Source organism: Polypterus senegalus, chromosome 5 (genome assembly GCF_016835505.1).
Source record: "Polypterus senegalus isolate Bchr_013 chromosome 5, ASM1683550v1, whole genome shotgun sequence".
NCBI lineage: Eukaryota > Metazoa > Chordata > Cladistia > Polypteriformes > Polypteridae > Polypterus > Polypterus senegalus.
In genome coordinates this window covers 175720753-175736144 of record NC_053158.1, presented here as the reverse complement: position 1 = coordinate 175736144, position 15392 = coordinate 175720753, and the positions used below count along the sequence as shown (strand labels likewise).

The window sequence follows — 15392 nt, the reverse complement described above, 5'->3', positions numbered from 1 at the left end:
TTTATTTTTACATCTATTTTATGTGTTAGTCATTCTACATTGATTTCTGAGATCTCAGTATCCCATGACTACTGTAAAGTGTAGAAATATATTGCAATCACAATCAGACAAAATTTGTAATTTCATGACCACGAAACTCAAAAAAAGTATTTCAAGCTAAAAACTTTGGCCCTAAAACTTAAGGAAGGCCTAAAGACATAAAGTCAGCCTGCCTTATAAACTCAAAATCAATTTTGCAGTCTGCAAACTTAAAAAAGCCAAAGTGTGAATCTCAAAAGGGAGAGAGGGATCATAAAACTCTGGCCTAAAGAACTAAACAGAGTTTCTTATAATATCTAATATGTTTAATTCAATAGGAGATTAAAAATTAAACAAGAAAGTGACTCAGCAAAGAGCAAGCATTATGCAACATATTGTCTCTAAGAGGTAACAGAAAAATGAACATACAGTAATCAGAATCCCTAATCTGAAGAACAAAATCCTTTAACCAGCAAAAAGTCTAAAAACGAGAATATTAATTTGAAAAAAAGTTTTCACAAGGGATTTCCAAAAATGAACTGAACAAACCAAGCAAGACTAATGCCTCTGCAAAAGTCTGAGGCACCTCAGGCCTTATACATGGAACCTGTACCCTACAACTGCCCCTTTGGCTCAACACATAAAACACATGGACAATAATAAGACAAATAAACTAAATTAACATTCTTAACAAATAATTTGAAATATAAGGAATCTTTAATGAAATCAAAATAAAAAGATGTAAAAAAATAAAAATTAAGGAAGGAAAATTAAACCAATACTAGCAACGTAACTCCAGTGGAACCACAAGAACATGAAAAAGTGTATGTTTTCTGATAACTTCATATTTCATTGTCATTGATTTTACTTGAACATCACAGGCTGTATGTATATTTGTTGTATTTATGGAAAACACCAACCCATAAACAATGGAGTTTTATTATTAAAATTAATTTCATGTACTATATCTATACCAAAACTTTAAACAAAAAACAAGCACACACTCTCAGCGCAATACCTTTCCAAGGCATACAAGTCCAAAAGTGATCTGATTGCACTTGCAATGTGAGATAGACTGATAATTATATTTTCAGTTTCATCTGTAAGTGTGTTGGAATGATTTAAATGTGATTTTTATTGAAACAAAAAATACACTGAAACCTGTTGTCTACATTTATAAAGAAATCAGTATTTTCTGTTTGGCATTTTATGGATCAAAATGCCTTTAAAAGTATTAATAGTTACAGTAGGTACTTATATACAGTGCATCTGGAAAGTATTCACAGCACATCACTTTTTCCACATTTTGTTATGTTACAGCCTTATTCCAAAATGGATTAAATTCTTTTTTTTCTCAGAATTCTACACACAACACCCCATAATGACAACGTGAAAAACGTTTACTTGAGATTTTTGCAAATTTATTAAAAATAAAAAAAATAAGAAAGCACATGTATATAAGTATTCACAGCCTTTGCCAAGAAGCTCAAAATTGAGCTCAGGTGCATCCTGTTTCCCCTGATCATCCTTGAGATGTTTCTGTAGCTTAATTTGAGTCCTCCTGTGGTAAATTCAGTTGATTGGACATGATTTGGAATGGCACACACCTGTCAATATAAGGTCCCACAGTTGACAGTTCATGTCAGAGCACAAATCAAGCATGAAGTCAAAGGAATTGTCTGTAGGCCTCCGAGACAGGATTGTCTCGAGGCACAAATCTGGGGAAGGTTACAGAAAAATTTCTGCTGCTTTGAAGGTCCCAATGAGCACAGTGGCCTCCATCATCAGTAATTGGAAGAAGTTCGAAACCACCAGGAATCTTCCTAGAGCTGGCCGGCCATCTAAACTGAGCGATCGGGGGAGAAGGGCCTTAGTCAGGGAGGTGACCGAGAACCCGATGGTCGAACTGTCAGAGTTCCAGAAGTCCTCTGTGGAGAGAGGAGAACCTTCCAGAAGGACAACCATCTCTGCAGCAATCCACTAATCAGGCCTGTATGGTAGAGTGGCCAGACGGAAGCCACTCCTTAGTAAAAGGCACATGGCAGCCCGCCTGGAGTTTGCCAAAAGGCACCTGAAGGACTCTCAGACCATGAGAAACAAAATGCTTTGGTCTGATGAGACAAAGATTGAACTCATTGATGTGAATGCCAGGCGTTTGGAAGAAACTAGGCACCGCTCATCACCAGGCCAATACCATCCCTACAGTGAAGCATGGTGGTGGCAGCATCATGCAGTGGGGATGTTTTTCACTAGTCAGGATAAAGGGAAAGATGACTGCAGCAATGTACAGAGACATCCTGGATGAAAACCTGCTCCAGAGCGCTGTTGACCTCAGACTGGGGCGACGGTTCATCTTTCAGCAGGACAATGACTCTAAGCACACAGCCAAGATATCAAAGGAGTGGCTTCAGGACAACTCTGTGAATGTCCTTGAGTGGCCCAGCCAAAGCCCAGACTTGAATCCGATTGAACATCTCTGGAGAGATCTTAAAATGGCTGTGCTTCCCATCCAACCTGATGGAGCTTGAGAGGTGCTGCAAAGAGGAATGAGCGATACTGGCCAAGGATAGGTGTGCCAAGCTTGTGGCATCATATTCAAAAAGACTTGAGGCTGTAATTGCTACCAAAGGTGCACCGACAAAGTATTGAGCAAAGGCTGTGAATACTTATATACATGTGATTTCTCAGTTTTTCTATTTTTAATAAATTTGCAAAAACCTCAAGTAAACTTTTTTCATGTTGTCATTATGGGGTGTTGTGTGTAGAATTCTGAGGAAAAAAAAGAATTTAATCTATTTTAGAATAAGGCTGTAACATAAAATGTGGAAAAAGGGATGCGCTGTGAATACTTTCTGAATGCACTGTAAGTAGGGCTGAATTCTGTACAGCTATTATATTGCAGTTTTTCTATATAAAAATGTAAATTGGTAAAAATCACATATTTTTGTAGGACAGATTGTGTGTTAGGTCTACTTGCCTAGTAATTAATAATCCAAACGAAAAAAAAATTAGTTGTTTATGTGTGCAATAAAAAATAAACATGGTATACAAGTCATGGCACTGAGCAGTATTAAAAGTCTCCTGTACAGCCTTCATGTATTATTAATTATAATGCACAGATATTTTCTTTACTGCTGCATTATGTGAGTTTACTTCAATATTAAAGAACTAAAATCACTGCATAGATTCTACCTGAATTGTAAACAGTTTTCCACAGGTTACTATTACTTTTATTGTGGCATAATACGTAACAAAAGTTTTCACTGGGCATTGTTTTTACATATCATCAAATGTTCCTCTCTCTCTTTTGTTTTGGCTATTCTGTTTTCAACATTTTCATGCCACATAGAAACTGAATTGCACAGCTAAAGAGATAAAGACAGCTAATTCTTTATGCTAATTATACTTGAATGAGCTGAAAAGTTACAATTATGCATTCACACACACAAACATACAAACACACACACACACTAACACACAATGGACTTTATGGTTTAAATTAGGCAAGGAGACTTACTAAAATAAAAAAAATCAATAAGCCAGTACAGCCTTCATTGTCAAGACCATATTTAAAAAAGTCCAGTTTTCATTGACTAGGCTGGTTAAAAGGAGAACTTTTTCAATAACCTTTTAAGTTCTATTAAATATATTTATTGATTTATTAATATAGTATTTATTTATATTAATGGAGGATCAAAATAAGCTGTAGAATGTTCTGAGGTTCAGATAGTCATGGGAAGCTGAGATATTCATGAAAAACTTTTTCGACAGCTTGAGGGCAAGAAAGGAGAAGCATCTTAACTTTTTGATTCTGCTAATAAGAAAAGGCAGAACATTTTGTAGTGAGACCTTAAGATGCTGTGCTCTGTAAATGTTTAATATACAAAATATCAGGATTTAGCTAATACAGCAGCTGTTTATTTTATCACCTTCTAATCACCTTTCTTTGAAAAAAATATTCATCTGGAAGAGTGAGACAATGGAATTGGAGTTGAAATTTCTGGCATGCATGAGTTAACATTCATTAATTTAATAAAGAAAAATTGTAATCTTTCTTTGTAAAATCAACACAAGACATACCATCAGCTAAAGTTAAAACAGGGTAACAGTAATTCCACAGTAAAAATTAAAACGTTAGAAAGAAAGGTTTCTGTTGTTAAGTCTTTAGGAAAGGCAGATGCGGATGCATTGTAAAAAAGCCCTTTTCTAATCAATAACGTTAATAATTCCTGAATATATTATTAGGAAAATTAATCAAGTTTTTACACTAAACTTATAAATATTTAAATCATAATACAGGTGTTTGCTGACAGATGCTCTTATGGCAAAGTACAGTTCCCCAGAAGGTATTCAGACCCCTTCACTTTTTACACATTTCATTTTGTTGTAGCCTTATGCTAAATAATTTAAAGCTATTTTCCCCCTCATCCAGCAAAGCACAATACCCCAGAATGACAAAGCAAACAAGTTTATAAAATAATTCAAAAAAAACATTAACAATCCCATTGACACAAGTGTTCAGATCCATTACTCAGTACTTAATTGAAGCACCTTTGGCAGGGATTACAGTCCAGAGTGTTCTTGGATATGACATGACAAAGTTCACACGCATGGATTTGGGGGTTTCTTACATTTTTCTGTGCAGAACCTCTCAATCTCTATTAGGCTGGATGGAGACTATTAGTGGGCAACAATTATATGGGTTATTCAGAGATGTTCCAGTGGGTAAAAGTCTGGACTCTTGCAGGGCTGCTCAAAAATATTCACAGAATTGTCTGTAAGCCACTCCTATGTGTTGTTTCTCGTTTGTGCATAGGATCATTGTCTTGTTGGAAGGTGTAGCTTTGGCCCAATCTTGAAGTCTAGAGTGGTCTGGAGCAGGTTTTCATTAAGGATATCCTTGTACTTTGATCTGTTCAGCTGTTCCTCAATCCTGTCTAGTCTGTTTTGTCTCCTAGTTCCTGCCTCTGAAAAACAACCCCAAAGCATGATGCTGCCACCACCATGCTTCATCATGGGGTTGATATTGCACAGGTGATGAACTGTGCTTTTTTCCTCATGATATGACACTTTGTGTGGCCAAACAGTTCAATATGGGTTTCATCAGATCAGAGAATCTTGTTTTCAATACTCTTGAGAGTCTTTTATTTGCCATTTTGTAAACTCCGAGGAGGCTTTCATATGTCATGTGGCTACTTTGCCACAAGGACTAGATTAATGGAGTTTTACATTTGTGACTGACCTACTGGTAGTTTCTCCAATCTCCACACAGGTTCTCTGGAGCTCACCTAGAATGGTCATTAGATTCTTAGTGACTTCTCTTACCAAGGCCCTTCTTCTATTGCTCAGTTTGACCAGGCAGCAAGCTCTAGGAAGAGTCCTGGGGCCTCATGCATAATGCCGTGCATAGAATTCGCACTATAACATGACGTAAGCACAAAAGCCGAAATGTGCTTCCGCACAGAAAAATCCACATGCAGGAATCTGTACGTACTCCAGCTTCCACATTCTTCCACTACATAAATCCAGATCAGCGTGAAAACTAACGCACGTGCACATGCCTTCTGTCCCGCCCCAACTCTTCCCAGAAATACGCCTCTTTGAATATGCAAATCAATATAAATCGCTCTTAAGCTCAGCCTTCTGTGAAAAGACAATGGGAAAAGCACTGGGGAAAATATAAGAATTTCAGCGAATACCAAGTGGAGGCAAAGGAAAAACATACTATTTGTTTATTTAAACCGTGGTATAATCAACAAAAGGAAGTTGATCGAGTGAGATAGCATGTTGGAGAAACTTGAAAGCTCACGTTCACAATGTCGCATGGTGCCAGAAATAAAAAAGAACTTGTCAGATATCAAAGTTGCCGTGAAAAGGCGAGTCGTAGCCCACTGTCTGAGTGTCATATGAAAGCTTATTAGGGTACAGAGATAAAAAAAGGCACACGGTGGGAAAAAGCATGAAATGTCAACTTCAATCTCGAAATTTCCACTTTAATCATGTAGTTTATTTTGTCATTAAAGTAGAACATCATAAACCTCATCTTAAAATCGTTGAATTATTAAGTTTCTCAAATCACATCGTAATTAAAGTAGCACGTTAAATACTTTGTTTTGTATGTGATCTTCTATGTGCTCTATGTGTGCGTCTTAAACCGGCTCTCTTCCTCCGACTGGACACGGAATCCATTACATTCGTGACATTACAGCTCTGAATAACTAAAATACTGAGATGTATACGTGATATCATTTTCATGATGATAGGAGTTAAAGAATATTATTAAACATGGGTTTCACGGCGCAGTGATTGTGCGCGACCTTCGATGAAATTATTTATTGCAGCAGTACTCATGGGTGGCTCTAGGCTTGTGGCGGCCCTGGGCAGAGAAAGAATCGGTGGCCCCTTCGCCTGCCAATGTCAATATGGTATCTTATGCACAGAGGATGGCCACATCCGTTGCGGACACTGCATAGCCGTCTCGTGCTCATGACACAAGCGTTTAACTTTTGTCAAAATTTGCCGCTGCGTTTTTAGCTGACTTGTTTTTTTCTCTCTCTGTTTTATATTCAATATATATTGGCGTGGCCGCCCCTGCAGTCCTTGCTTTTCCTTCTCTAAGTAACCGATCACCACACAATCAGCTCTGTAACAGATGTTAAGCCATCTGTATGCTTAGAGCGCCGATTCTTCAAAACGTTTAAGGAACATTGAAATATCTTCGTAGTACATGTTTAATTATTCTATCCTTCACGCCAGTCCCAGTGAAGAATATAGATTATTTAAATGAAGTTAATGTTTTATTTGTATAATATAATAAACCAATTTTGCTGCATTTCATCTTAAAAATTATATCGTCATCATATGTAAATACGCGCTTTATAAAGTGGCTCAGGTTGTGTAATATTATAACTGTAGTGCAAGTTTACAGTGGGGTGATTGTACTTGTAAGTACAAACAGTTCTACAAGGAGCAATTGATTAAGTGTGTTTAAAGTTCTTGGGATGAAACTGTCTGAACCGCGAGGTCCGTACACGAAAGGCTTTGAAACGTTTTGCCGTGGCTGAGACAGCGTGTGCTTGATACTGTATACCGATAATTCTGTTTCCGATCAGCTGCTGCTGTGATTCTCCACTCAGATGCAGTGATATAAATACTCCGAGTGGTGCAGTGAGAGTAATATGGAAAAAGATGATCCGCTATGGCAACTCCTAACGGGAGCAGCTGAAAGAAGAATAAGAAGAAGAAGGTGCAGTGAGAGTAACAACGCTAAAGCAGTTATGGTATCTGGAATACTATGGCTATTCCCTGGACCATTATATTGTTACAAGTTAGTTACAATCAGATGCGTTACACTAATAAACAATATGCGGTTAGTTTCAGTATATTTATAAAGCCGCGTCAAGAAAATAAAAGAGTAACTACACAGGAACAGTAGCACTGCTTTGACGCTGGGTGCCGAAGTCTGCAAAACCGAGCGGAGAACTTGCTTACTCAAAGTATGAGGTACCGTGGAAAAGTGCGTGGCTTTACGCCAAGTGTAGGTTTTATACATCGCGATTTGAATGTGGAAAAGTTCTTACGCAACATTTCTGTGCTTACGCACCGTTTATACATGAGGCCCCTGGTTATACCAAACGTCCTAAAAGGAATTAAGCAAACCACTGTGCTCTTGGGAACCTTCAGTGATGTAGAATTTTTTGTACCCCAGATCTGTGCCTCAAACTGCTTCCTTCCCAGAATGGATATGGTAAAAATAATATGTATAGAAAAACATGCCTTTTTAAAGAGAAAATACTATAGATTGTCCTTGAAATAATATTTTGATAAATGTCAGCTCAGAGTCTAAACTGAAGGTTAGTAGTCAAATTGAAAAGTTATCTATTCTTGAAAACCATAACCAAATTAAAGTACAAACATCAGTTCAGTCAGCTTTTGGATTTATAGGGCCTTTATCAGTTATTTTAGAAATTTCAAAGTATAGTTAAATTGCAATAGCTAATTCAGTACTAAAGATTTTTTCCTCAGTAATGATTAGGGGTGGTGCAGTGGTAGCGCTGCTGCCTCACAGTTAGGAAAACTGGGTTCACTTCCCGGGTCTTCCCTGCTTGGAGTTTACATGTTCTCCCCGTGTCTGCGTGGATTTCCTCTGGGTGCTCCGGTTTCCTCCCACAGTCCAAAGACATGCAGGTTAGATGCATTGGCGCTCCTAAATTGTGCTTGATGTGTGTGTACGTGCCCTGCAATGGGCTGGCACCCTGCCTGGGATTTGTTCCTGCCTTTCACCCTGTGTTGGCTGGGATTGGCTTCAGCAGACCCCTGTGACCCTGTGTTAGGATATAGCGGGTTGGATAATGGATGGATAATGATTAGTCTCACCTGTCCATCCCGTTTCATAGTTATACAAATTGTTTATTCTGTTTTTTTTGTCTTTGTATATGCGTGTGAGTGAAGAATTTGCTTCCCATCCAGACCTGGTTCGTATTATATACTCAGTTTCATGGAGACAAGCTCAAGACTTCCACTACTTACTTTTAGACAGTAGAAAACCTAGTAATCTAGTAGTTTACCAAAACATTTTTGACCTTAAACAAATGTTACTTCATTGTTATAGTTACTTTACCTGAGTAACTTCACTCCATACTTTCACCTCTTTTAGGAACCAAAATATTTAAGAAATGTGCTAGTATAAAGCTTAGAACTTATGTTACTAGAAAGCCTGTTGCCATCGGAAATAGCCTTGTGTGTTAGTCTATATCTTGATATACTCTTCTAGATCCATAAACTTAAAACATTTTGCTTTGGCAGTAGTATTATATACTAAAATGAAAAAATATTTATAAACTCTGATAAGAATTCATCATCAGTTAGGGGTCAGAGTGATTTATTTAGAAATTGTGTTTCAAAACAGCAGGGGCAAAGCAAAACTCAAAAATTATAATTTTTGCATATAAAGTTCCATTTTTTATTTCTCATGCAAAATAATTATTTCGTTTAGGAAAGACTGTGACATACTGCATATGTGACACTTGCCTTTTTATGAAGTGGTATACTGATATAACATGCAGACTTGCACTACCACCAATTATAATTCCATTCCTGGAAACCACTGTGACATAAATATGCCATTATAGAAGTGCAGCTCCTTGTGAAATTTAATCAATTTTTTGGGAAAAAAAAAGTGACTAAGGGAATTTACGTAGTATTTTTATACTTTTGTTAAAGATTAATCATGGTAAATAGCATTTCAGTTAAGAGCAGTGAGGAACTTAAAATTCTTCAAAGGTATGTTAAATTAATTGAACTTCATCAATGTAACACATGAAAAGACTGTTGCTCACAAATTCATAATAGCAGTAAGCAACATTACACATCTGAAAGGGATTTTGATGTTACCCTTTTATGAATTTCTAAGACAGCAGACTGGGAGCTACAGTGAGTCATATGATTAAATAAGAAGTTCAATTTAGAAGATTAACATTAAAGTAAGCATTTGGTTGAAAACAATAAACTATAGTCAGTGTGGACCCCTACTACTGGGACTGGGCAAAAAATCAGCTTCTTAGTTTTGCATCTTTGTTTGGCCAAGCTTTGTTTATCTCCTCTCTTAAAATGACCTTTCCATGGTACTAACAAGCTTTTAGTATAATGCGAAATGGGTATCTGTGAAGAAAAAAAGACTCATGTGCTGTCTTTACTCTGTTTAAATGCTTTTGTCTTCAAAATAACTGTGATTTGATCCTGCAGGTTTGTAACAGAATTTGTAAACGTAGGCAATGTTTCAGCTCTTCGAACGTTCAGAGTGCTGAGAGCTCTGAAAACTATTTCAGTGATACCAGGTAAGAAATTCTAGTCACTCTGCAGGCTGCTACCGTCGGGAGGAACTTACTGTATCTGGCTCTCTTTTTCTAGACCACCCTTTCTGACCCATCCCCCCCCACCCCCAACAGAGCCTCTCTGCATTTGCTTGTTTGGTGCCGCTCTGTCATTGTATGTGTGTGCCTTTCGCTTGTTGCAGATATGTTACTGAGTTTGTCGACTTGGGCAATGTGTCAGCGTTAAGAACGTTCCGAGTACTCCGAGCACTGAAAACTATCTCTGTCATTCCAGGTGAGAACAGTGTCAAACACTAAGGCTGTCCCTCTGACTAACCATGCTGCATTCCCAACCATGCTGCATTTTTTCTATTAATCATAGAATCTAATCACGTGACTGTGGAAAAGGGAATGCAAAGGGATCATAGGAAATGAGACCTGTGAATAGAATCACTTACTCTAGAGGGAAAATAATTCTACTAATGGGTATATTGTCTCTAAATTCTTAACATGCTTAAGTTGAGTCCAAGGAATTATGTTTTAAGATTCATTGAGTCAGGCTGCTGAGTAGATAGATAGATAGATAGATAGATAGATAGATAGATAGATAGATAGATAGATAGATAGATAGATAGATACTTTATTAATCCCAAGGGGAAATTCCCATTATTCCTATTATTCCCATTATGGGCATTAGCCCATAATGCCCCCACCACCACAACATCTTGAACATGAAGTGAAAATCTTAAGTAATTTTTCAGGTATAGTTCTCATTAAGTCAACAATTCTGTGATTTAAATGCAAAATACTTTCATTTTTTTCCATGCACCTTTTTTCTTTCAATTATGACCTTATTAAGCATTTAGAACAGTACAGGGCCTTATTTTGAAGCAGCTGTGTAGCTATGCTGTAATCACAGACGCAAGCATATATAGTACTTAACATAGAGAGCAGAGGACAGGAAACCAATAAGAACAACCAAAAGAGGCCCTTACAGTGGTATCCCGGAACACAAACTTGACCCATTCCAGACGACTGGTTGAGTTTTAATTTGGTTGAGTTTCGAATCAACTTTCCCCATAAGAAATAATGTAAATAGGATAGATATGTTCCAAACACCCACATGATTGCTTATGTATACCTACATACATACATAACTAATGATAAAAATAATTTTAAAACCATTGAAATTAATGTACAAAAGAGATAAACACATAAATAGAAATGACAATTTAACTGCATTGAAGCAAGCTGCCAAATGATAGCCTACAATTACATTGTTTCTGGTGAATCCACACTAACAGTAACTGTTCTACTTCTTCACTGGCCAACAAATCTTATGGAAAATTTTGTTTCCAAGAGAACTGCAATTATGCATTTAACATTGTAGTCTCCAGCAGCATAGGCCTGCACTATGATATTGTAACATAAGCAACACCAGAGAAAATAGAAATTTTTGCCCCAGATTTAGTTTCTAGTCACTGTCCGATGCGTCACATATCAGTGTCCAACAGTAGTCTCCCAGCATAGATGTCCTCCAGTATCCCTGGTAGAGTTTCTCCATGGTGGCGATGTGTTGGTGAAACCTTTTATCATGTTTGTCACTGACCGTGCTGAAGTTGGCTGAGAAGTCGTCGAAGTGGGATTGAAGAAAATGTATGTATGCCTGGAGTAGACTTTTAACCTATTCAACATAGTTTGGTGCCTTGTAGTTGCCCAGAAAATTATAAATGACATTCTTGACACATTCGGCACCCAGTAGAAGATCATCAAAGTGACTATCCTTTATCACCTCTTAGATCTGTGGGCCAATGAAAATACCTTCTTTTATCTAGGCTTCACTTTGCTTGTTCATTTCTGTAACAAAGTTTTTCATTAGCCCAAATTTGATGTACAAAAGTGGAAGAAATGTATTCTTCAGGTCAATCAGTGGGTCATCTGCAACATTCTTCTGCCCTGGAACCAATTTCCTGCGAGGTGGCCAGTCCTTTATCATGTAATGTGAATCTCTTGTTTGGCTGTTTCACTTGCAAAGAAAACAACAGTACTTGGTGTCCAAATTTCCAAATTTCAGTAGTACCTCGAGTCATGAATGCGTTTCAGCAGCAGCTGCATGTTCTTATACGTTTCTTTCATATGAATGGCATGCCCAACATGTATGGAAGGTTTGATACTGTCATTGGGCAGCAAAACATCCTTCAAATTTAACAATGATGAGTCAATAAACATTCGCTGTTCTTCTGGATCATGTTCACATCTCAGAGCAGAAAGCAATCCATCGATGTCACTGCAAAAGGTCAGACTGTCAACTTGTGTGAAGAATTTTGTCAAATCATCACAATGGCGGCAAAATACTGAAATTTTCTGCCTAGTGACAACAGGTTCCTTCCTTGCAACCGTGATCCAAGCAATTCTACCTGGCTGTTTGATAAATCCAAATCTCTGACAAGATCATTGAGCTCTGCCTGAGAAAGTAAATGAGGATCACTGGGTGTTGATGGCTCAAACTATAGATCATCAGCAGCTTCAGCAGCTTCCATCTGCATCTATGCCTCCTTGTCCTTGTCCTCCAGCATCCATACCTTTGGCAGTTTTTAAACAGGAACAATTTTGGCATGTAGCACTGGTCTTGCTGCAGAGGCAAAGTTCAAGTACTCAATTAATTTTCTGTTCTTGAAAGAAAATCCTCAGACGTTCATCATGCAATAATAACAGTCAGTTTCAAGATCTGTCTGCTCCCTTCATATCAATAAGATGGCAAATGGCATGGATGAACGCACACCCTTCAGCCAAGATTGCAGACTGAATTGTATGCAGATGCACAACATATATGAGGAGCCCATATTTTGTACATCTCAGAATTATAATTGGCATCCTCTATTTCAATAATGTTTTGACACCTTTTGCAACATTAGCAATTGCAGTCTTATTTTTCAAAAATGAGCTTATTGTCGACTTGGCCATCCTCTACTCTTCCGTAAGAGTCAACACACATAAACCACTTTTATGTTTCATTATCATTTCCTTTTTTTAGTTCAATTGTAACACATATGAGCTTCCTGTTTGCTTTGCTGTTCTCACTGCTAATGTTGTTGGGGGCAGTGTTATTTACTTTCAGCAGGAAGAATTCCAAAGAAGATAAAAAAATAACATGTTGACAGAGAACACAGTTTCAGCATGTCTTTCCAACAGGACATCTGCAGCGATGCTGAGGCTCAGTTGTAGGCATATACAGTGTATGTAGGCCTGTTTGGCTTTGTCTTGGCTCCTCATGGTCGCATCTTGATCCATGCAAGTTTTAGCAGGATGTTCGAGTACTGAGTTTTTGTTTGAGGTTGGTGTCAAAAAAACAAACAACAAAAAAAAACCAAATGGACCGTTCATGTTCTGAATTGTTTGAATCTGGAGACGTTTGTGTTCCAAGGTTCTACTATACATAGGTTAACAATTAAGAAATTATATTTTTTGGATAGTAAAATCATTTTAAGTGCTCTTCATCATTGAATACTATCCATTTATCCTTCCAGAAATTATCAGAACTGGTTAACCCAGTACAGGGTCTCTTGGGCTAGAGCCTAATGAAAAATGGTGTGCACATACCTATGCATATTCATAGTCAGTCGCATTGTTCTAAATTTGAGAGAATAGTTAATCTAACCACAGAATGTTGGAAATACCATTATTGAATATATATATATATATATATATATATATATATATATATATATATATATATATATATACACACATAAACATATATATATTTTGTTTGTCTGGCTGATTATGAAGAAAGTATGAAGAAGCTTAGCCCTAAAGATTCTACATGCTATTTGTTATATTCCTTTATTACTGGATCACTGTCAATAGTTCACAGTATGTCATTTGCCATTTTTACATGTTAATTGACAGCCATCTTCAGTTCAATGGTAAATAAGATGAACACCAAAAAGCAAATCATGCAGTCAGAATGATGGTGCACTGTTTTTTTTTTGTGCCACCTCACACTTCCAGATTCCTCTTTTCGAATCTCAATCCAGATGCTATTCATGTGGATATATTTCTTCTCAAAGTACCTTTCTTAGGGTACTTCTAAAAACGTGAAGGGCAGACTGACTGACTAATTTAAATTGATTTCTTACGTAGCAAGTTGTGGTTCCTTCTGACCATTGTTAAAAAAATGTTCTTTGGGTTCATATTATCATTTGTTTAAATTCCTGACATACTGTACTGGGTCTTCATCATTAACCAGTTTATAATTATAATATATTTAAGAATAATTGACTGGGATTTTTCTATCCAAGATCTGTCTCTCCAAAACTACTTAATTCCCTTAAATTAGATATAGTCTTGAACTTCACTTGTCTGGGATGTGATCCTAGCAAAATATTGTGTTACACTGTTTATATAGATTAGTTTGAGGTGCATCATGCCTATGCTATATTAAGTGACAATTATTTGATTGAATAGTTTTAAAAGAAAGCTAAACTTAATTCTGCTCACAGTGCTGTTTGTCTGTTGCTACAAGCAACAGACTTGTCAGCTCATATTATAGCTTTTATTGGTACATTTTTATGTCCTGGAAATGGATTAATGAGTGAATGGAATTAACATGTCTTAACACATCAAACAGTACACACGTTTCCAGGAAATCTGTGTTCTCTTCAATATGAAGCAATAAAAATTGATGAAACATATTGGAATTTAAAAATCCTAGCAAAAAATGCTAAAAGTATTTATGTCAAACATATGTTATTTATAAATTCATAGTGTCATTATTATCACATATGATGAGTACAGTTAAATTTCTTCTTGTTTGTGCTAATCAACAAGTAGTCCTGAAGCCACTAAAATAACTTAAGATGTGAAAAGAGCCTTGGGGCACCTGATCTGTTTTCTATGAGCAGGTTTCATTCAGCCTTAGTGTTTCACGTCTAGCCGGCATGGCCATTTAGCCCAGGTAGCAGAGTTCGCATGTTAAACTGTACAAGTCACCCATCTCAGATGCTAGCAACAAACTGATGCAAGGTATATGTTGAAAGTCATTAGTCACAATGGAATAACTAATGTGCTACAGATGTATATACTGGCAAAAAGGAAAATGGAACCTTCTGGTGTCAGAATCTGGTAGCTGGAAGGCCTACTCCTTTCTGCCGCAATTTCCAGAGAAACATAAAATTACATCATGATTGAATTGTTACCAGCTAGATAACACATCTCAGATCTCAAACAAAAATATTTTTTCTTTTAAACACATTGTGCCCTTATATGTTTCCATCTGCCTGAATGTAGCTAGGGAGTTTTAAAGTTGTACAGTGGACTCGTAAATTGCAAATGTTCCCGAATAATGTTACAGACATAGTGTCTGATCCTCTACAGTTTTATTATATCTAGTGTATTGCAGCAACTTTTAACTGAAATCCTAATATTTGTTATTTTACCTGTATTACACCAAGGTTGTAACTCTATTGTATAATTTTTAAGCAGTGTGAGTTAAAATGCATTTAATCAAAGGAAATTATATTGCGTTGTTCTGAGTCCTAAAGAATGCATAGTAAATATAGC

General features: G+C 36.9%; 1 protein-coding gene across 3 annotated transcripts in view; it reads left to right on the top strand.

The window, feature by feature from the left end:
- Positions 1–15392, top strand: part of scn5lab (sodium channel, voltage gated, type V-like, alpha b) — a 719364-nt gene that overhangs the window by 148905 nt on the left and 555067 nt on the right. For all 3 annotated transcript variants that reach the window (XM_039753644.1, XM_039753645.1, XM_039753646.1), the window contains exon 6: positions 10034–10125. In XM_039753644.1, coding sequence (XP_039609578.1) covers positions 10034–10125 — 92 coding nt within the window. The remainder of the gene's footprint in view (positions 1–10033; positions 10126–15392) is intronic.